This window comes from Ailuropoda melanoleuca, chromosome X (genome assembly GCF_002007445.2).
Source record: "Ailuropoda melanoleuca isolate Jingjing chromosome X, ASM200744v2, whole genome shotgun sequence".
NCBI classification, from domain to species: Eukaryota; Metazoa; Chordata; class Mammalia; order Carnivora; family Ursidae; genus Ailuropoda; species Ailuropoda melanoleuca.
Genome location: NC_048238.1, coordinates 5,856,036 through 5,877,446, shown reverse-complemented (window position 1 = coordinate 5,877,446; position 21,411 = coordinate 5,856,036). Strand labels below are relative to the sequence as shown.

At 42.6% G+C, this 21,411-nt stretch overlaps 1 protein-coding gene across 5 annotated transcripts in view; it reads left to right on the top strand.

The window, feature by feature from the left end:
* ANOS1 (anosmin 1) overlaps positions 1 to 21,411 on the top strand; it is a 241,328-nt gene that overhangs the window by 66,877 nt on the left and 153,040 nt on the right. For 4 of the 5 annotated variants that reach the window (XM_034649827.1, XM_034649826.1, XM_034649823.1 and 1 more), the window contains one exon: positions 8,101 to 8,148. The exons of the other annotated variant lie outside the window; for it this stretch is intronic. In XM_034649827.1, coding sequence (XP_034505718.1) covers positions 8,101 to 8,148 — 48 coding nt within the window. The remainder of the gene's footprint in view (positions 1 to 8,100; positions 8,149 to 21,411) is intronic. 5 annotated transcript variants of the gene reach the window in all.

Here is a 21,411-nt window from a genome sequence, read left to right as displayed (position 1 = left end):
TAGAATGAGTCATTTACTTAAGTCTAGTTACTACCTTTAATGCTCCCTCTAAACCTACTTAAGGCTGGATTTATTTCAGCCCAAATAATTTATTCCGTCTTGAAATCTTCCAGGGTTTTATGTGATTCTGTGGAGACGACCCACCTTTCTAGAGTTGTCTCCTGAAAATACACATTGTAATACCAAATATGGCTTAGGGAATACATAGCTGAAATCCTAACCCTGGCAAGAATGAATCCGTAATTAGCATGCCCTCATGGAGGGGATTCAAGTGGGTAGACCATTGCTTGAGATGTCCTAAGAGAAGCCTGATCCTGTGGTGGGTCCCAGCCTTCTCATAGGGACACTAAGGAGTAAAAATTCTGTCTTGATCTAATGCTCTCCCGCATATAGAACTCATTAGAATATTCCTTGTCAAAATTCATAGTAACATGTTAATAAAATGTAATTTTTCCCATATGGCATAGTCTGGCACTTGCTGTGCTATAAATTTTCTTTAGATAACTTTAATTATGTGCATCTGTAAGAAGATAATTAGCATGATTATTTCTAAAATAATTCATTTTTGATTCTGAATGCAAGTTTTTTGTTCCATTTTTGTTACTGCAATGCTGAATCTCTTGAACTCTACAGGAAACAAAATAATGAACCTACTTCCTAAAAGCTCCTGTCAGAGAAGGGGAACAATTTGCAGAGCTCAGTCTACTTATTCTGTTCATTTTGGGTCCTTATGACCTAATGAAGAGGTGAGACAAGACAGTGTGGCCAGCTGTGCATTCCAGCTCTGGGCACAGGGAAGGGCTGGGCATCTGCCGAGAGGTACACGTGGATGGCCGACGGTTCTAGAGAATTCAGTTTGATGTGACATTGGCAGAATCCAGAGAGAGTTTTCTGACAGACAGTTGGGGATGAAAGGCCATTTCTTTACGGAGGGTGATCTATAACATTTGAAAGAACTCCTACTTACGGACAATAAACCTAAACACGAAGCTTGCTTTTCCCCCCTCTCCTTTGAAGGAGATTTTATTTTTTTAAATTTATTTTTATTTTTTAAACATTTATCCTTTATTTTTTTATAATAATTTTTTATTATATTATGTTAGTCACCATGCAGTGCATCCCCGGTTTCCGATGTAAAGTTCGATGATTCATTACTTGCGTACAACACCCAGTGCACCATGCAATACGTGCCCTCCTTACTACTCATCACCAGCCTATCCCATTCCCCCACCCTCTCCCCTCTGAGGCCCTCAGTTTGTTTCCCAGAGTCCATAGTCTTTCATGGTTCATTCCTCCTTCTGTTTACCCCCGCCTTTCTTCTTCCCTTTCTTCTCCTACTGATCTTCCTACTTGCTATGTTCCATAAATGAGTGAAATCATATGATAATTGTCTTTCTGTGCTTGACTTATTTCGCTTAGCATTATCTCCTCCAGTCCCGTCCACGTTGCTGCAAATGTTGAGAAATCGTTCTTTTTGATGGCTGAGTAATATTCCATTGTATGTATGGACCACAACTTTTTAATCCAGTCATCTGTTGAAGGAGATTTTATTTTTTAGAGTTGTTTCAGGCTCCCAGCAAAACTGAGTAGAAGGTACACTGTTGTAGAGAGTGCCTGTCCCCGTGCCTGCGTAGCCTCCCCTGTAATGAACTCCCTCACTCGTGGTCAGTTTGCTACGTCCATGAATCTGTAGTGACATGCGGTTATCCCCCTGCGTCCATAGTTGACGTTAGGGTTCCCTCCTGGTGGCAGACATTCTGTGGGTTGTGACAGATGGATAAAGACATGGATCTACCATTATTAGAGTGTTTTCACTGCCTTAAAAATCCTCTGTTCCATCTTTTATCCTCACCTCCCTCTGCCCCACCAGCCAATGATCTTTTTACCATTTCCTTAAGTTTTGCCTTTTTGGGAAGGTTATATATTTGGAATCCTACAGCATAGGGCCTTTTCAGATTAGCTTCTCTCACTTAGTGATATGCATAGAAGCATCCTGAGAAATATTTTGAATGAAATCTATAGTCGAGAAGATCACTAGCAAAGATTCATTTACAAAAACCTTTCAGGGGCGCCTGGGTGGCACAGCGGTTAAGCGTCTGCCTTCGGCTCAGGGCGTGATCCCGGCGTTATGGGATCGAGCCCCACATCAGGCTCCTCTGCTGTGAGCCTGCTTCTTCCTCTCCCACTCCCCCTGCTTGTGTTCCCTCTCTCGCTGGCTGTCTCTATCTCTGTCGAATAAATAAATAAAATATTAAAAAAAAAAAAAACCTTTCAAGCCACAGAAATGCCTCCTCTCAATGTCCTTCTCTTCCATTATCTTTTAGTGGCTGTGGAATACGTGGGAAAGTTCCAAGTATATTGGCAGTAGAAAAGCACATCCTTCTAATAATAAATGAAATCAAGTATATTATTTCATGGTTCCAAATAAATAGAAAAATATTCTGGATGAAAATGAATTCCTAAATTTTAACCCGTACCTTCATTTTACTTTTTAAATTTTTTATTTAAGTTCTGTGTATTTAAGTAATCTCTACACCCAACATGGGGCTTGAACTCACCCCCCTGAGATCAAGAATTGCATGCTCTCCGACCGAGCCAGCCAGGTACCCCTCCATGCCTTCATTTAAAAAAAACCTTACATTTATTTTTATTTTTTTAAAAGACATTTATTTATTTGAGAGAGAGAGAGTACAAGCCGGGGAGAGAGGGAGAGGGAGAAGCCGACTCCCTGCTGAGCAGGGAGCCCAGTGAATGGCTCGATCCCAGAACCCTGAGATCATGACCCGAGCCACCGAAGGCAGATGCTTAGCCAACTGAGCCACCCACGTGTCCCCCCCAAAACTTACATTTAATATGGGAATGAAAGTGTCAACTGAAAGTCACAGCTGATTACTTGTAGTTTCATAGGGTTGAATGGTACACATTTGGTCTATCGTGGGTTTTCTGGGATAGTTTCAGTTTCAAAGGTTCCATCCTACAGTTGGACGATAGTTTAGTGTCGTGTTTGCAAAATTGCATATTAGTCCTTGTTCCACACCTACACCTGGTTATGTTAAAGAAAATGTGGGATCTGTTCTAATTCTCCCTTCCTTTTTCAAATGGTTGTATCTAGATAGCTAGTTTTTTTATCTTTATCCTTTCCTTGTGGGTTGTCTTTGAGTGAATGAAGTGTTTACTTGAAGCTTTTGAAGAATTATTTTTCTTTAAGGAAAAAAAATCAAAAAGCTAGAAATGGAGAGACTTTGAAAATGTCATTGAAATAAAGTCTGGGTGCAGTTGATTGAACTTATATAAACTCTTTGAAAGTTGGATTGACTAGCATTCATGTTTGATCTAGTTAAACCAATAAAATACAGGATGTAATCTTTATATAATTACAAAAGTCCCACTGTCTGATCCTACCTGGAGGTTATGATAATGATTCAACAGGCAAGCGCCTTTCTTGTCTGATGTACTTTGACTCTTTATCTTTGCTGGCTTTAAGCCAAAACAAGACTTGATTGCAAATACTGTATTTTATTTTTGTTGTCAAGTGGCTTAACTGGTGAAGGCTAGTGTAATCTGACTAAGAACTTCCCCCCGGGGTGGGGTGTTGAAATATACTGGATTCTTGTATTTTTCCATTGCTCTTCTGCTCAGAGAGCATTACAGGTGAGCATTGTAGTTCCACGGTTCAGTGTCTGTGCACCTGGCTGAAACACAGTAGCTGGAGTTAATCGGGGGTTCACCAACATCCTTGGTGCCATTAGGCAGGGTTCTTAGAAGTTCTTTGTAGAGATAAATAATATGACAAATGCTGATTGATAAAGGCAAAAGCAAAGAACAGCTGCAAAACCTTGATGTGGGGGGATTGTTTTAAGAAAAACAGGAAACCTAAAACCCAAAACCAAAATGCAGACAGACATATCTCTGTGTGTGTGTGTGTGTGTGTGTGTGTATGTGTGTGTGTATGTGTGTGTGCGCATGCATAGAAAATTTCTGCGTGGAGAAAACATGAAAAAATTCAAAAGGCAAATATGACTGGAAAATGTTTACAACACCTATTATAGACAAATGATTATTAAATATAATTGGCACTCATAGCTGCTGCAATTGATAAGGTTAAACAATCCAGAATACAAATGGTAAAATGCACAGACAGTTCACGCTAAAGGAAACACACACGGCTGAAGGAAATTAAACCTAAAATAATACCTTTGCCCACTCATTGGCCAACGTGGCAAGATTGTTACCATCCAAGGAGAAAAACGTGATGGGCTCCCTCTTCTGAGCCTCACTAATAAGATTGGACTGGGTTATGCATAGGAATTGGGAGATTCTAAGTACAGGATTTACTCCCCCACTCCTGAAAACAGTCATAATGGCAAACAAAGTAACGTCAATCCTAATGGACTTTTTTTCTCCGGACATCTAAATCTGTTGCAAACCTTTTGCTAAATACTTTAAGGTGGATTATGTTTTTAATCCTTCCAAGCATTCTAGGATGTGCTGTCTTCAGTGAGAACAACAAAAAACCATTACCACCATAGTAATCTTTCATGCTTGCTTGCTATTGCCCCCAATATTTCTGTATAATGACAGCTTCTCATTTTATGATTAGTGGGAAATTATGCTTAAAACGAAAATGCTTTGGTTGAGGAAATGCATGGACGTTAATTCCCCCCCAAATGTAAACAGCTTAGCAGAGAGGCTCTTCAGCTATTGGTGAGCATTTGGTTTCGGTGGGGGGGAGGGGGCACTAGAAGGTGCCTCTGCTGGGCAGCTGAAGGTGCTTTCTGCTCCACTCTTGGTGTTTGTTGTTCAGGTTTGGCCATTTTACCTACAGTCCAGGGAAACAAAAAGGAGCTAATAAATGTGCCAGATACGCAACGTCTCCTGTCCTCTCTTTTTCTTCATCCTCTGACATTTACTATATAACAGATTTTATTTCTAGCAATAAGTCCACTGTAATCTACTTCCTATCTTTGGACCCATCCTCCTCTCCTATTCTCTGCTCCAGCCCATCCGTGTGATCTGCTGCTCCCTGAACCTGTGATAGTCAGGACCATCCTAGGCAATCCTCACCCTCCTTCCAAGATTCTGACTCTGGAGGTTCCTGCAAAACCCATCGTAAAGCTCACCCCACTATGCTTAACCATTAGCTTCATGACTGTGGATGTTTTACGTGGCTTCTGCGAGTCCCCGTTTCTCAACTGCAAAATGGGTGGATGAAGTTGATGTCATCAAGTGGGATGCGCATGTGGGCTGAATATGGCGAACACCAAAGCAAGGGCCTGCTCTGAAGATGTGGTCAATAGCATAATAATAATATCGCTTAATAATAATCCTGGCAAGGGCGTACCCCCCCCCATTAGTAATGCTTTGTCGGCCACTCACTCGGGGCTGGCAGCAAATGCCATCTCTACTCTGCATCCCTGTCTGCCTCACGTGGCCTACGGTGGAAACCATATCTATGAGAACCAGGAGCTGGTCCACTGGCTTGCGTGAAGCTTTCCAGCAAAGAGGAAAAAGGAGCTCCCGTCGAGGAGCCGACTTTAAAGAAATCTATCCCAAGGCACGAGAGAGTAGGGTACATGTCTCAAGAGCAGTGTGGCAAATGCAGAGGCCGTTAGGGCTCCCTTAGGTCCTCCAGAGGCCCTGGCTTGTCTGTCCGGGACAAGAAAGACGGGAGGGAATGACGTGGAAGCTGGGCCATGTCAAGTTTCCCTGCATAAGGAGTGCGAGCTTCTGACCTAGTGCAAGGAGGGTGATGGTCCTCAGACCATGACCCTTGTAAAGAGGTTGTGTTCATTCAGAAACTGGCCTTGACCCAGTCTCTAAGATCGAAGTTCATTCATTTTCATCCCTGAGTCCCTTTGGAAGGTATCTCACTGCTCTCCATCACTGGACAATGACCACAGAGCACTGGGGTTGGGGCCTGGATGTGCTCTGATGGGTATGGTCTTGGGAAGTCCCAGCAGGAGCCCGCCCTGCACAGGGCCAGGAGGAAGGGCCCCTCCCTGGTGAGATGGTGAGGTGGGCCTCATGTAGGAAGCTCTCCAAAGCTGCCTTGGACACTGCTCTCAGCTTTTCCATAATGCGCCTCTCAATGTCTGACCTCTGCTTTTTGCCATCATCACCCTGTGTCTGGGTGACCACACCTGAGCCTGCCTGATCTCCCTGTGAACTTTTAGTTTGTCACCAAGCCAGGGGCTCCTTTGATCAGAGTCTCGATCTGCACATAATGCTTGCTTTCTTGCACCGTGTCTACTAACCCTTCATTCCCAGGAATTAAACCATGGCCACTATCTGTCCAGCTTTGGCCTCTACCCAGTCTAATTATTTCTCTGATGTAAGCCCTGCCAAAAATCATACTTCACCTCCTCCCAGGCTGTTTATATACTTCCCCAGCTTTGGTCCTGCTGGTCTGGCCAATGAACCTTGAAATGTAGCAAGAGATGAGGGCGCACTGAGGATTTGTAGAGGTCAGTAGGGGGTCGGGTAGGTTGATACCAGATTAGCTGAAATTGTAGGTCTGTGTTGCAATTTTGGGGATGTAAGGTTGCAAAGGAGGGTTAGGGCCATATGGTAGATTCCATAGCTAAAGCTTTAACAAGGGGCTGGGGCCTTTTGGCCCAGTGGTCTGAGTACAGCAGAGGAAACTTTCTGATCCTATGCAGTTGAGATTGATTCAGGTATATTATGAAGATATATTATTAGAAGTGAGATATACTGAGATAGATTCTTGGGAGCAGAAGAGAAAAATGTGATACATCCATACAATGAAATCAGACAAAAAGGACGTAAGTATTGATTTTCACGGCAGTAAAGGCAGAGCAAAACACTATACCATTTAGCCAGCTGTGAACCATGATGCCACGTGGAAGAATCTAGACACAAAAGGGCACGAGTTCTATAATTCCATTTACAGGAAATTTCCAGAATCGGTCCACTCTACAGAGAAGGAAAGTAGATCAGTGGTTGCCAGGGGCTCGAGGGATGGAGTTGGGAGAGTGACTGCTAATGGATCCAAGTTTCTGGGGTTGGTGACAATGTTCAACGATTAGAGAGTGGTGGTGGTTGCACAGCCTTGTGAATATGCTCCTTAGTACAAACCATTGGGTGTGTACTTTAAATGAAGGGCACCTCACGTGTATGAGTTATATCTCCGTGAACTTGTTATAAAAACATTTTTAAAAAGATATATTGGTTTAATTTTCTTTTCTCTGAACGGAGGACAAATGTAACACTACTCTTCTCTGGATAGAAGGTGATGTTCTCAAAATTCAAAGTTTAGAGATTCAGACAGGGAAAGCAGACTACTCTCATGTCATATCCAACCGTGAACTTCAAGGAACTGGAGCCCACACCATCTAAATTATGGGTTGATGGCTTTTACGGTCTCCACCAACCACCCCAGCCTCACATACTCTGACATAACGTGTCCCAGCCGAAGGAGAAATCAAGACCAAGACATTAGATGTGGGGAATGAGAGGCTTCCCAGCAGAAATGTGGATGTTAGACACGATAAGCCATAGTTCCGATATTTCTTCCGTACTGAGTGAATTATCAAGCCATGCTAAGTAGTGTATGTGTATTATTTCCGTATGCCAGCAATCTCATGCATGAAATATCGTTACGTTTTACAGATGGATAAACTGAGGTACAGGGATAGCAAGTCCCTTGTCCACAGTCACACATCTGGTGACAGGGAAAGAGAAGGCTTTTCAATGAGACCTGACTACTGTGAATTGGTTGAGATGAAAAGCCTCAGACTTGTAAATTTACCAAAACTGCTTACTCCTGGAGAAATATCTCACGTTCAGTTTCCCCGCTGGTCTGCCTTTCATAGCTCAGCATACCAGGAGAGGTGGCTCTGACACTTTTCCTTTTAGGCAGCTTGAAATCTTTATCATTTTATATGTCTTTGTTTCTATCATGAAGTCAAGGACGAAATTGGACTTACATCAGAAACACATTTTCTATTTCGGGAAGAGAGAAGATCAGGATGGTGAAATTGGTCTTTTGTCAAGGATGATATTGAAAAATGATATTCACAGTATGTAGTTATCAGTTAGAAAATTATTTAATGAGCCAATATTTCTTTTTCTTTTTTGCAGAACAATGGTTCCCTGGTTTGGTGTCAGAATCACAAGCAATGTTCTAAGGTATGTTCCCTACCACTGCATCAAGATTTTTAAAAACCTTTATTTTTGGAATAATTCTAGAGTCACAGGGAGTTGCAGAGACTGCAGAGAAATTACACATATTCTTCATCCAGTTTCTACCAGTAATTACACTTCACATATTTGTAGGACAATGTCAAAAGCAGAAAACTGACGTCGGTACAATGTACATGCCATTTTATCACAGAGTCAATTCCTGTAGCCACCACTGCAATCGAGATACATACATCATAAATTGACGTATGTAATTTTTTAAATCCACAGACATTTTAAGGAGAAAACATCTTCTGGTTAGACCAGAAGATTTACTGCATTTTACTTACACTTAAGCGGTTTGGTGTGTAGTTTTGTTTGTCGGAATTTGCGATATTGTGATTTATGGGGCATGTACAGTTGGTCATTCAGATGACCCGAATATACTCTTGCTGTATTTGATCTTCTTCCGTGGTTCCTGGCTCACGGCTCCCCGAAGTCTTGGGACTTCCTGAGCAATGAGAGCAATGGGAACGTCTTTTGTTACATTTGGTCTCTTGTCCTCAGTTTCTAAAATCCCTTCGGAGCCTCAGAGGTGAACGAGTGTCTTGTTATTCCTAACAGGCCCCTTTCCACCACAATGGGGTTTATGTGAATGAGGTGACTTTTGGAGCACAGCTAAGGATGGGGGCTGGTTGCTAGGTGAACCAACGCTGAAAAGAGGGTTGGAAGTTTCAGGCCCACTCCCTGATTTCCAGGGAAGGGAGAGGCCTGGAGGTTGATTCAGTCCCCAGTGGCCGATGATTTAATCCATCATGCCTAGATAATGAAGCCTCTATTTAAAGCGAAACAAAAAGGAGGGGGTTCAGAGAGCTCCCACGTGGGAAGCACGTGCAGATGCAGACCTGGGGACAGGTGGCGTCCCTGGAAGCTCCCCGCCATTTCCCCCTGCCCGGCCCTGTGCATCTCTTCCGTCTGCCTAAGCTCATGTCCTTTAATTACAAATCCGTCTAAAGTGATGTGGTAAGTAAGTTGCTCACATGTTCTGCTCAGCCGCCCTAGCAAGTGAATGGAAGCCAGGTAGGGGGTCAGCAGGTCAGGCAGAAGCACAGGTGACATCTGGGCCTTGTCAGTGGCCTTGAAGGGGGAGCAGGGCCATGGCAGAGGGGTGGGGGGCAGCCTTGTGGGACCGAGCCCTTAACCTGTGGGATCTGACACGGTCACCAGGCGCACAGTGTCAGAACTGAGTTAACTCAGCTGATGTGGGAGAACTGGGGAATGTTTGTGGAAACTGCGTCCACCAGCCACGCGCGAGTTGGAACTGGTGGGAGAACTTTCAGAATTGCTGTGAAATGATTGCACTCTTTAAAAAGTCTCTTTTCTATTTTTGAGTATTCCTCGCTGTGCACACACACCCTGAAGTCATCGTATTCGTTTGTACGTTGAATAGCGTACATTTTACCTCTATCCCAAAACATTACAATTTTGAGAAAAAAAAAAATACTCATAATATGTGGTATATAAATAAATAAAGTTTACTACTGGCTGAAAATATTGGCGACTTTGGGAACCTAATAGTGTTTGATGAGATTGATTTAATCAGCATTACTACTAGACTTTACAACTGAAACAGTCCTTTATTTTATAACTAAAATTTTATCTGAGCAACACATCATACTGAAGTCTCCTATTTATGAAGAACATTGTTATTTTGAGGGGTCTTTCAAACACATTATCTCACAGTCAGTAATTGTAGAATAATATTCCTAAACCAAACACTTTATTATAACAATCCGTCCTAGCATCCATGCACACAGTATGTCATTTAATACACATGAGTATTATTAAAAAGAGAACAGAATTCTTAGGTGAACGTGAAGTAATGTGATGAAAGTAGACTTTGCTAGCTCTGACTTGCAAAATCTTGGGCAGAAATGAAATGTCTGATTTAAGGTACTTTTACCCTTCTTATGTAATAAATAAACATTTGTCCTGATAAGACATTTTCTACTATCTATTATATTAATTGTTCTTGAGCTGGAATGTTGGGTAACTTATTCATCTCAGCATTTCAGGAAAGTGTATGTGTATATATACATATGGGAGCGGGAGAGAGAATGCCATGAGGTTGACGAAATTTCCTAAGTAGTGTTTCTGTCCAGTTTTATATTAGTTGAGTATTACATGAATTACCAGTATTACCTCTCATTTAAGCAACCCCTTTTCTCCTTATTCCATTAAGAAATTCTTTTTTATCCATTCAAAAGAAATTTGAATGGAAAAGTTTCATTCGAACTGTGTTTTTAAGTATCGTAATTAAAGACCCCACCCCCACCCCCCACAGGGATTGGTAAATCATATCTTCTCAGTGAATGATCAAGGCTGACATGAGAGACTGCATTTCACAAGAAAAGAAGTCAACTCCTTTTGCCTAAGAGCAAAGAATGCATTAATAAGTCACAGCTAACCCCAACAGGAACTTGGGAATTCAATACGTCAGTATAAAGCTGACATAAGTTTAAGGGTTGTCTTTAGTCTGAGTCGTTGGGAATGAATCTTACATGCTAATCAGAGTTTATCTCCTTTGAATATTATCACCACTGGATACGTTTGCAGCTAATTACAGTTTGCATTTCTTTTGAGATTTGTGGAACCTTTCTAGTCCTTTGCTCTTCATCTTTAAGTGAATGAGGTGAAGCGTGAGTGACAGTAACTCCCATGTTACAGATGGGGACATTCAGGCGCGTACATATTTGATAACAGTCCTGGAATCACTCAGCGAGGGGTGGAGTGGTGCCAAAGTTTGGAACACTGCCTTCTCCATCATTCTGCCCAGAGATGAACAACTTGAAAACCTGTTTTGAACAAATATTGGGACGGACGAGTAACAAAACCTGAAGTAATGATGATATAACTTTCTGAATATATTTTAAAAGATAAGGATTACATAATGTTTTGTAGAAACCACATGCTTATTGTTTCTGGCTACCGTCTACAAGCATGATCTGTTCCTCCCATCTAACTGCCCCCACCCCCGCCCCTTGTCCAGTATGCCATCATCTCTTGCCTGGACCATCCATGGGCATCCTGTTGTGTCTCCCAGCTGCTGCTTTTGCCCCAAACAATGTCGTCTCCACAGGGCTCCTGGAAAGACCCTCTAAACTCGTAAGCTGAATCATGCTGCTGTCCACCTTCCACCTTTTGCTATGTTTCCGTCTTGCTCGGACCCAAACACTGGCCCTATGTCTCCACCTCTCTCTCTCTCCTACTTGATCTCCTTCTACTTTTACCTTTGAGGCTGCTCTTCTCTCCACCCAGAACTCCCCTTCCTCAGAGAGACCCCCAGTTCATCCCCTCCCCTCATTCACACCTCAGCACACGTGCACCTTCTCAGCCTTGCTTTCCCAAATCACCACCTCCCTGCCGTTACACGCTTCATTTACACCCTGACGTGACATATAGAGTTAACTGCTTTATCTCTCAGACTCTGTCTCCTTCACCAGGAAGTAAGCCCTTTGTGGGCACGACTCTGTCTTCTTTGTTGACTGTGGTGTCCTCTACTGTCGTAGCTTAGAATGCTGCTTGGCACATACTAGTTGCTCAACAAATATTTGTGATGAAGGAATGAGTGAATAAAGCCTGTTTATTACATTTTTCCTCCCCCAAAGTACATCTTTACTGCATTACCTTTATGAAAAAAGTAATATATAATCATTTTGTATCTATGTAATTTAGCAAGATTATTTATTATTCATTTGGAAAATCTACACCTTTGTCCCATACTCAGTTCTCCACGATGACATCAGCACTGCATACTCAAGGGTCTTTAGCACCATTCAAGTCGTAAATGACAGAGTAGTGACTTCGTGTCCAGTGTAGGTTTAGACAGTGGTTCTCAACTTGGGGTGACTTTGCTCCCAAGGAGACATTTAGCAATGGCTGGAGACATTTTTGGTTGTCACAGGTAGGGGTGGAAGACCACAGACATCAGGTGGGTGGAGGGCAGGGATGCTGGTAAATGACCTGCAATGCCCAGGACAATCTTGCATGGTGAGGGTTATCTGGTCTAAGTGTCCGTAGTGCCGAGGTTGAGAACCCTGGTCCATGCATTTCAGTAGTTATAAAAGAAATTAACAACACAGTTCTATTCTCAGCAGTTTTATTTTCTAATATGACAGAAAATAAATGTGTGATTTACTGGGCATGTGGTATGTGTGGAGTGCTGTCAGGGGCTTGGTACCTATAGGAATTCTAATTCTCCCCATATACTCTCTAATGTAGCTGGGTGGATTTTTCTTTGCCTTTTAATCCAGCTTCTCTTCTAACCAAAACCTAGTTCCTCAGCTGAACACATTACCATATAGAATTAAGCATTTCTTTCCCAAAGCTTCTTTGCTGCTGAATATGGCCGTCTAACTTATTTCTAGGCCATTAAATGCAATTGGAATAATTGTGAAGGACTTTTGAATGCCTCTCTAAGGGAACTGTGATTTAGCTAGAAAAGGTACTCGTTGGCTCTTCTCCTTTTCTGTCCTCTGCCATTTAGGATGCAGACCAGTGGCAGCAGCAGCTCCAGCAGCTGTGTTGGTCCCTGAGTTAGCCTTGACGACGGAGGCAAGTCTGAGAATAACCAGTAAGAAAGATAGAAGACATCCGGGTCTTTGATACCATATCAAATTATTTGCATGTAAAAGACAGATAACTTCTATGTTACTTAAAGTCGCTGTTTTTGTTTGTTTTTTTACTTTTGTTGAAGTTGTTGTTCTACGAAGATGGACTTGTGTGTCAGGGAACCTAATCTTGACTTTGTAATTGGCTGATCATCTCCGTTTCACAGATGCTTAGGAAGGCTCGATGCTTCGCGCAGCGTCACTTGGCTACTTACTACTCGCAAGTACCAGAGATGGAATTTGAACTGAGTTCTGATGCAATCAGCAGCCGGTGGTTTTCACATTATATACCCTACACATCTGAAGTATTGTAGAACCATAAAAATATGACGAAAGATTTTCTGCTCAGTGTAGCAGTTGATTCTCCTGGTGGTCTGGGTTTTGCCAGAAGCGCTCTTAACCCATACTGTGAAATGGAGTCCCAACTTTAGGGACAGAATCGTGTCTTGTCCTTGCTTTCACATTTCCTTTGTCCCGTGTGAAGGTAACAAGATGCTGGCTAAAGATGACCCCCCTCCTGCTTCAGCGTCATTCAGGGGTCACAGCAAATGCCTGGAGAAATGGATGCCTTAGAAATTCCTCCGCTAGGGTGATTGCTCACTTTGAGAGGAACACATAACTCAGGGGAGCATGGTTTGCTATTGGGTACTCCAAAATAAATGGTTTGCAAAACTCGCATCTGAGCTCAGTTGTCCGTCTAGGACGATTCCGGGCAAACTTTCTAAATATACCAAATCTACCAACACATGATACCTGTTGGGCTAACTGGCTTTTAGCACTTCACTTTTAGTAGTAACTAAATAATAGGTCATCTGGGAGGCAAACCATGAGAGACTCTTCACTCTAGGAAACAAACTGAGGTTGCTGGAGAGGAGGTGGGGGGATGGGGTAACTGGGTGATGGGCATTGAGGAGGGAGGGCACGTGATGCAATGAGCACTGGGTGTTGTTTAAGACTGATGAATCACAAAATTCTACCCCCGAAACTAATAATACACTATATGTTAACTAACTTGAATTTAAATTAAAAAATTAAGGAAGTGTGTGGGGGAAATAACATCCGACAAAATCACAGATGGAGACAAACCACAAGAGACTCTTCACTCTAGGAAATAAAGTGAGAGCTGCTGGAGGGGAGGTGGGGGGATGGGGTAACTGGGTGATGGGCATTAAGGAGGGAGGGCACGTGATGCAATGAGCACTGGGTGTTGTTTAAGACTGATGAATCACTAAATTCTACCCCCGAAACTAATAATACACTATATGTTAACTAACTTGAGTGTAAATAAAATCTAAAAAAAATAATAAGATTATCTGTTTCTAATTAAGACTGTAAGCATATGTCTTTGGCATAAAAAGAACAGAAAAATGCCTTTCTCATCTAAATAGTCTTTGTAATCAGTTTTTATCTTAATGTTTTCATCCTAAGCAATCCTAAATACTTTTATCTAAGCAATCCTAAATACTTTCTGGGATGGACGATTACTGTGGTGCTACAAAAACCTAATAAAATATCCAAATAAAAAGTTCAATTTTGACAATGTACATTATTTTAAGAACTTCTTTTAATTAATCTGTCTCTTTTTTTTTTAATAAATTTAGGTATCCAGCTTTTTTTTTTTTTTAAGATTTTATTTATTTATTCGACAGAAATAGAGACAGCTAGCGAGAGAGGGAACACAAGCAGGGGGAGTGGGAGAGGAAGAAGCAGGCTCAGCAGAGTAGCCTGATGTGGGGCTCGATCCCATAACACTGGGATCACGCCCTGAGCCGAAGGCAGACGCTTAACCACTGTGCCACCCAGGCGCCCCTAATTAATCTGTCTCTTAACCCATTTTCCTATATCAAATATAATGTAAATTTCCTAATTTTTTCCCATATATTGCAGTGGGATTGCCGGTCAGGCCTTTCCTTTATGTTTTTAACATTTTCTTGAAATACATTTCATTTACTTGTTCTAATAGAGTTTATTTCCTTTTCAACAAATTCTCATTGACCATGTCCTGTGTCCCAGGCCCTCTTGATCAAGTAATTTAACAGCATGTTTGGTCTTTGCTACTACTTTTTACCTGTTTGGCTTGCTGAGCAAATCCCCTTTTTAAAAAACTTCATTCCTTTTAACAAGTGGCACAGGAGCCCTTACGAGTCCCCAGGATTGTGTTGACAGGCCCATCGCCACCTCCCCCTCATCTTACCAGCAAGCGTCTTTGTCCCTTTTTGGGATCCATCCTTCCTTTGCTCTCTGCTGAGCCTGTAATTCTTTCCCTATTCCAGCTCTCCCCGCTTTCTACCACTCGGAGTTTCCTCTGAACTCATGCATTCATTGGTTAGTTTTAGATTCTGCTCTCTCCTCGGAGCTTTTCACCTTCACGTGGCCCATAACTCAGGACTCACCTGGATGGAAAGATTTGTCTACAAAGGACAGGACTACAGAGCGAGCCCCTGATGGCTGGGTGTTTGGGCTGTGGTACGAGTTAGTGCAGGTGGGAATCCATTTCGAACGCAGAGACATATCCTCCAAGGCAATCTCCACCTCAGGGGAAAGCCTTATTCTCAGAACCTATTTTCCATTGGGTGTAATTTCCCTGGAGACCAGTTGAGGGATGATTTTGGAGCATGTGCCAGGAGATCTGAATTGGTGGGCAAAATACTCTGGTATTTTGTCTCGGTACAGAAGTCAAGACTGTTTTTATGAACCATTCTATCATGTCAAGAATATCTTTTTTCTTTTTTTATTTCATTTTATTTTAGAGATTTTCTTTATTTATTTGAGAGAGTGAGAACATGAGCATGAGTGGGGGTGGTGCAGAGGGAAAGGGAGAAGCAGACTCCCCGCTGAGCAGGGAGCAGGACGTGGGGCTCAGACGCAGGGCTCAGACTGGGGGGGGGCATCGATCCCAAGGACCCTGAGATCATGACCTGAGCCAAAGGCAGACGCTTAATCGACTGGGCCACTCAGGCGCCCCAAGAATACGAGCCAAAAAGCACAAGCAGGGGGAATGGCAGAGGGAGAAGGAGAGGGAGAAGCAGGATCTCTGCTGAGCAAGGAGCCCGATGTGGGGCTCCATCCTAGGACCCTGGGATCATGAACTGAACTGAAGGCAGACGCTTGCTTAACCAACTGAGCCACCCAGGTGCCCCTCAATGTGACATTCTATTAAACACAGTACTATGATATTGTGATTTGTAATATACGTATTTGGTCTTTGTCCCCATTTCTGGCACAGAGCTCCTAAAACCCTTGAAATCCCCTAAATGGAGAGAACAATAAAGGTGTCTTGTTATATCAATGAGGTGACATTTGGAAAGCACCAGAGAATGGAGGCTGGTTCCCAGTGGAGCCAACCATGGGCTTCCAGTATTGGAACTGCTGGTTCCATCCCCAGACCTCCAGGGAGGGGAGAAGGGCGGGAGTTCAGTCTTTGATGGCCGGTGAGTTCGATTGTGTCTAGGTAATGAAGCCTTTGTAAAAATGCAGAAGGAGAGTTTAGGAGGGCTTTCAGGTTGATGAACGTGTTGGGGTGCTGGGAGAGTGGTGCCCCTAGAGAGGACGTGGAAGCCTCACGCTCTTTCCCCGTTCCTGGCCCCGTGCATCTCCTCCATCTGGCTGTTCCTGACTTACACCCCTTATATAAACTGGTGACTTAGTAAGCAACATGTTTCGCTGAGTTCTGTGAGGCACTCTAGGAAATTCCTTGAACTAACTCAAGGAGGGGGTTGTGGGAATGTCTGAGTTACTGCCAGTGGTCAGAAGCATAGATGATAAGCTGAGCTGGCAGGAGGAACACAGCCTTCTAGGACTGAGCCCTTCACTGTGGGATCCGAGGCCATCTCCAGGTAGATGGTGTCGGAATGGAGCAGAACGGCTTGTTGGTGTAGAGAAGCTCATTCTCCACACGCAACATTGTAACTGGTGACTCGTACTTTATGCCAGGGGTCAGCAATAAAGGCCAGATAGTAAATATTTTCATCTTTTGTAGCTCATAAGGTTTCTGTGGCAACCATCAACTTTGCCATTGTAGCGTGGAATCAGTGACCGACAATACGTAAACAAATGAGTGTGGCAGTGTTCCGATAAAACTTTATTTATGGACACTGAAATTTGAATTTCATGTCATTTTCGTATGTCATGCAATTTTATTTTTTCCTAACCATTTAAACATGTAAAAACAATTCTTAGCTCACCAGCTGTCCAAAAACAGGTGCCAGGCTGGATTTGGCCCTTTGTGATAGTTTGCCAATCTGTTCTATGCCATCGCATTCATGGATGCAAAACCAAACTTAAACAAAACAATACAATGCTTTATTCTCTCAATACAAAGACATATCTTGATGTATTCAAACTCAAACAAAAACGGACGGTTTCTGGCATCATTTATGGAAAATTGTTTGGTGTGTAATTTTGAATGAATGCATGATAAACAATAGTAAGAAAACATCAGAGAAATCAGTTTTTGGAAATTCAGTGTTAAAATGGGATTATTAGAGCCAGCAAAAATTGTGAAGGACTTGAAAATGAGCAAAACAAAACCGACTGTAGAATGGATGTCCTCTGTCAGACCCTTCCAGGTTATCTCCATTGTTCATTGTCTTTGAGCTATTTTCTTAGTCTGCAAACGGTAGAAAGCTGATAATAATGCAGATGGTTCTTGTCCATGGAAATGCAAATGAATCGTGGCCATCGGAATGCAACTGACGCTAGCCCCGTGAATGGACTGTTTTGCAACGATCTGTAAATCCGGTCCGGCATGTGTTGCTGTATGTGAATATATTTATATTTCCTGGATTTCTCCTTTGAACCAAATGTAACCTATTCCTTGCAATATTTCATGGGTGAAATCTAATCACGGACACATGGGAATTTTATGTTGGCACGAGAGTCAATCACTTTATAAAAGATTTATCCTTTCACAATCTGCTCTGTTACCTCGTACCTAGGCGCCTCACTCTTGGTGATAAGCCACCTATCTGTGGGAAGCATGGTGCTCGTCCTTCTTCTCCCTGTGGGCGTTAGAACTCTCTCCTCTGACATGTTTCCCATTTGGTTCTGAGGATATGTGTTGAAAAGCAGTAATTTAGGGCCCAGTCTCGGTGCCTTGGCATGCTGCTTTGATCTCAGTGGGAGTTCAGTTCTTATAAGGGCTACAACTCCAAATTCTTAGTCATGTTCCAGGTTTATTCAGAGCCAAATTTAGAGGTGAGGAATATTGGTTTTGCTTGTACGAACCTCAGAACATCTGGACGGCTTCATTTGGCATCTGTGAAATTTATTGGATAAGGGTCAAACCTCTGAAACACAGCAGAATGTGGCTGTTTTTTTGTTTTGTGTTAGATGCTTTCTATCATGTGTGTGGTGAATTCATAGAGCCCGAGGAGAACGTATCTTAAGGAGGAAAATGAAAAACCCGGGCCCACATGGAAATACACTGTGTCCAGATATCCAAGAACATCATTTTCTTCTTTGCAACTCTAACAAACAGTGGATGAAAAATTTCCGATGTTTTCTATAGTTTAAAACGTTTAAAGCCTATAGTAATAGTTACTGATATTCTGTGGTTTTCCCTGACCTTATACAATCAACCTGAAAGACAAAGTTGATTTATATTGAGTATCTCTTACCTAACATACTGCTGTCTCTTGTGAATTACCCACTATTTCCTACGCAAAGCCACAACGGACAGTGATTGTCAAACAAGTGTAGGTTTGTACCCCTGGAAGGGACAGCTTCTTCTGGAAAACTTCCCAAGTGATATGATCAATTCCCTTTATTGTGGTACCAGTGCTGTTTCCATAAGTAAAAATCATGACATTATTTCTCAGGAGAAAATAAATAGGATATCATCATCTGAGAAGAAAGGACTATGCTACCATTTCTTAAACCAGTGGTGGAATTAAAATTTGCATGGAATGCATATGAGAAGAAATCATGGCATGGCCACAAAATGGCATGATTTTAGGTACCCAAAGATGAGCTTACCAAGAGACGAAGCCTCATTTAAGGCAGACCTGAGTCCTTGAACTTCATAGTCTAAATGCAGATGGCAAGCAGTTGGTCAATACTTGTGCAACATCCTTCTCAAGGACTCTGTCCAGTGTTACTCTGCAGAAACATGCAAAGGGATATCATCTCTGATGTAAAGGCAGAGATGGAAAAAAAAGAGAGAGAGAGAGAATGGGGAGAATATGAAGCAGACAAAACCAAAAATAACTGATAAACGGGGTCAGGAAGTATCCAGAGTCAAAACTTCCTTTCTTAACTGGTGAGGAAGCAAAACCGAGCTGTGTGAGAAAGGCTGAAGGCTTCCAGCCGCGTCCCTTGTAGCGATAATGCAGGTGGGTCGAGGAGTTAATGGTTGAAACAATTAAGAGATTTGTGCCCCCTTCCGTCGGCCCCAGCCTCCCGGAATGTGCTCCCAGTTGTAATTGCCGCCTCCAGCATTGAAGGGGCCTGAGCTGGTGTCTCCGATTTGCTTCTCCTCACATGTCATTCTTATGGTAAGTGTTTTCTGCCCTCATGCTGGGAACTTTTATCAAACATATTAGTGTGCTTTTGGGTGATCATTAGCCTGCAGTCGCTGGAACATTCCAGGCTTTTTTAACCTAGAAACTAGCCTGAAAGAACAGGCAAAGCCTCCTGCTAGACTCAGAGCGCAATCAACATGTAAGGGAAAGAACAGAGTCTTATTTAGATTTAAATCCAACATGTGACATGTTAATAGCCCAATGTGTTTCCGATTTTCCATGTCAATTTTTTACGGGTGTGAAGGATGCTTCCACCTGCTATAAACTTCAAAGCAAAGACCTGTGGGAGGGAAAAAGCTACCTCCGTGTAAGTCTTTATTCACACCCTTGCCTGTTTGCCATAAATTTCTCCTCCCATTTGATGAAAGAAGATGCCAACAAAATCTCTGATTTGGTTCCCAACTGAAGAAGGGTTCCTGAAAGCTGGATTTAGAAAGGGAATCTCTTTGAACATACGAAAAACTTCTCAGTCAGGATGCATTACATGGTGATTACGGTCTGACAGATGTATTGGAGCTGTAATGTATTCGTCAGAAGGCGCTCGGAGCGTGGATGAGCGCCGATCGCTTGACGATGTTGGGGTTTGATCTGGTAGCTGGCAGAAAGCACTAGCCTGGGGGACTGATAGGTTTTAGAAAGGAGCCGGCGTTGGCTTTCAGTGGCTGGGTGGGCAAATCTGTGGGCCTCACACACGTGACTGTCCTTTGTTGGAGTACTTCCCCCAAGAAGTGGTCCTTGTCAAAACTCCCGCTGGGATTTAGCCCGTGAGCATTTGGGTAGGTAAACCTTGACATGAGACTCAAGTCTAGTTGCTGTACCTGTACGTACACACGATTTTCTCTTAGAAATCTGATTTGTGCTGTTGCATCGTCTGCCTTGATGGTATCTTTAGGTTTTTAAGAGAACAGTCATTACAAGAAAATAAATCTAGGTTTTATTTTTTTAAGACTGTTTATGTTTTAGTGATCTCTACACCCAGCGTGGGGCTCGAACTCACGACCCCGAGATCAAGAGTCGCGTGTTCTACCAACAGAGCCAGCCGGGCGCCCGAAATCTAGGTGTTAATTTCAACTGTTTTTACCAGCGGAGTGATCAAGGACGCACACTCTTGCTGTCTATCGTGTCTGAAGAAATGTAGGCTAATTTCTGCAAATGAACATTTGTTTTAAATTCCTTTTCAGCCTAAAATTAAATTATTGTGGCCGTACGGCATGAGATACACTACTGAGGTCTACCTTCTATTTTCTTCTGGGTTGAAAGAGAAAATAATGTTTTTGTAAGGAAGATCTTTACTTTTGATGCATGTCTCTGCAGCCGTTGCATTCCCTTTTGCATTACCTACTCGAACGTCTTTGTTAGGATCTTTAGTTTCCACAGTGGATACTGGGCTGACAAAAGCTCCGCTGGCTATGAAATGACAGTGACATGTCAACAAAGCCACTCTACTCCGGATACTCGCCAAGGAGCAGGCTATCTGATAACGCTCTGTAGCCTCGTGCCACCAGAAGTCAGCAGGGAGAAACAATCTTTAGACATCCCTGGTGGATATATCATTTCCAGATGCTCTGCAGTCTATGCCTTGATTACAGAACTAAACCTTCTACCTTTCCCATCTCAAGACTGTCCTTTAGCAAATGGTTTTTATTCGATGCCTGTTGATGCAATGCAGAGTTATTCTCAGCCCCTGTCTCATAGACCCAGCCATTGGGACACTGGTCTGTTACTGCATGCCATCCTCAGAAGGAAGCTTGAGAAGGCTTTCATTGTGTTGGCATTATCAGTACTAATTTTGTTTTCCCCTAGAAATTGGCAGGTTTTGTTTTTGTTTTTTCTCCTCCTGTGGATACTGTGTACCTTAACGGATAGTGTTTTCCCCTTGAGTTGGCTGTTAGAAAGCTAAAAGATAGATAAAATACCCAATTTTTAACAAGGGTACTAAAATTAATCACATGTATTTTGGAAACTAGCTTTATCCTGACTCCATCCATTTGTTTACTGTCTCTGTTTTTATCTCCCTTTATCTTGTTCTTCTCACACCCTGAAGATTTGTGGTTTCTCTGTATCCCATAGATCTTGGTCAA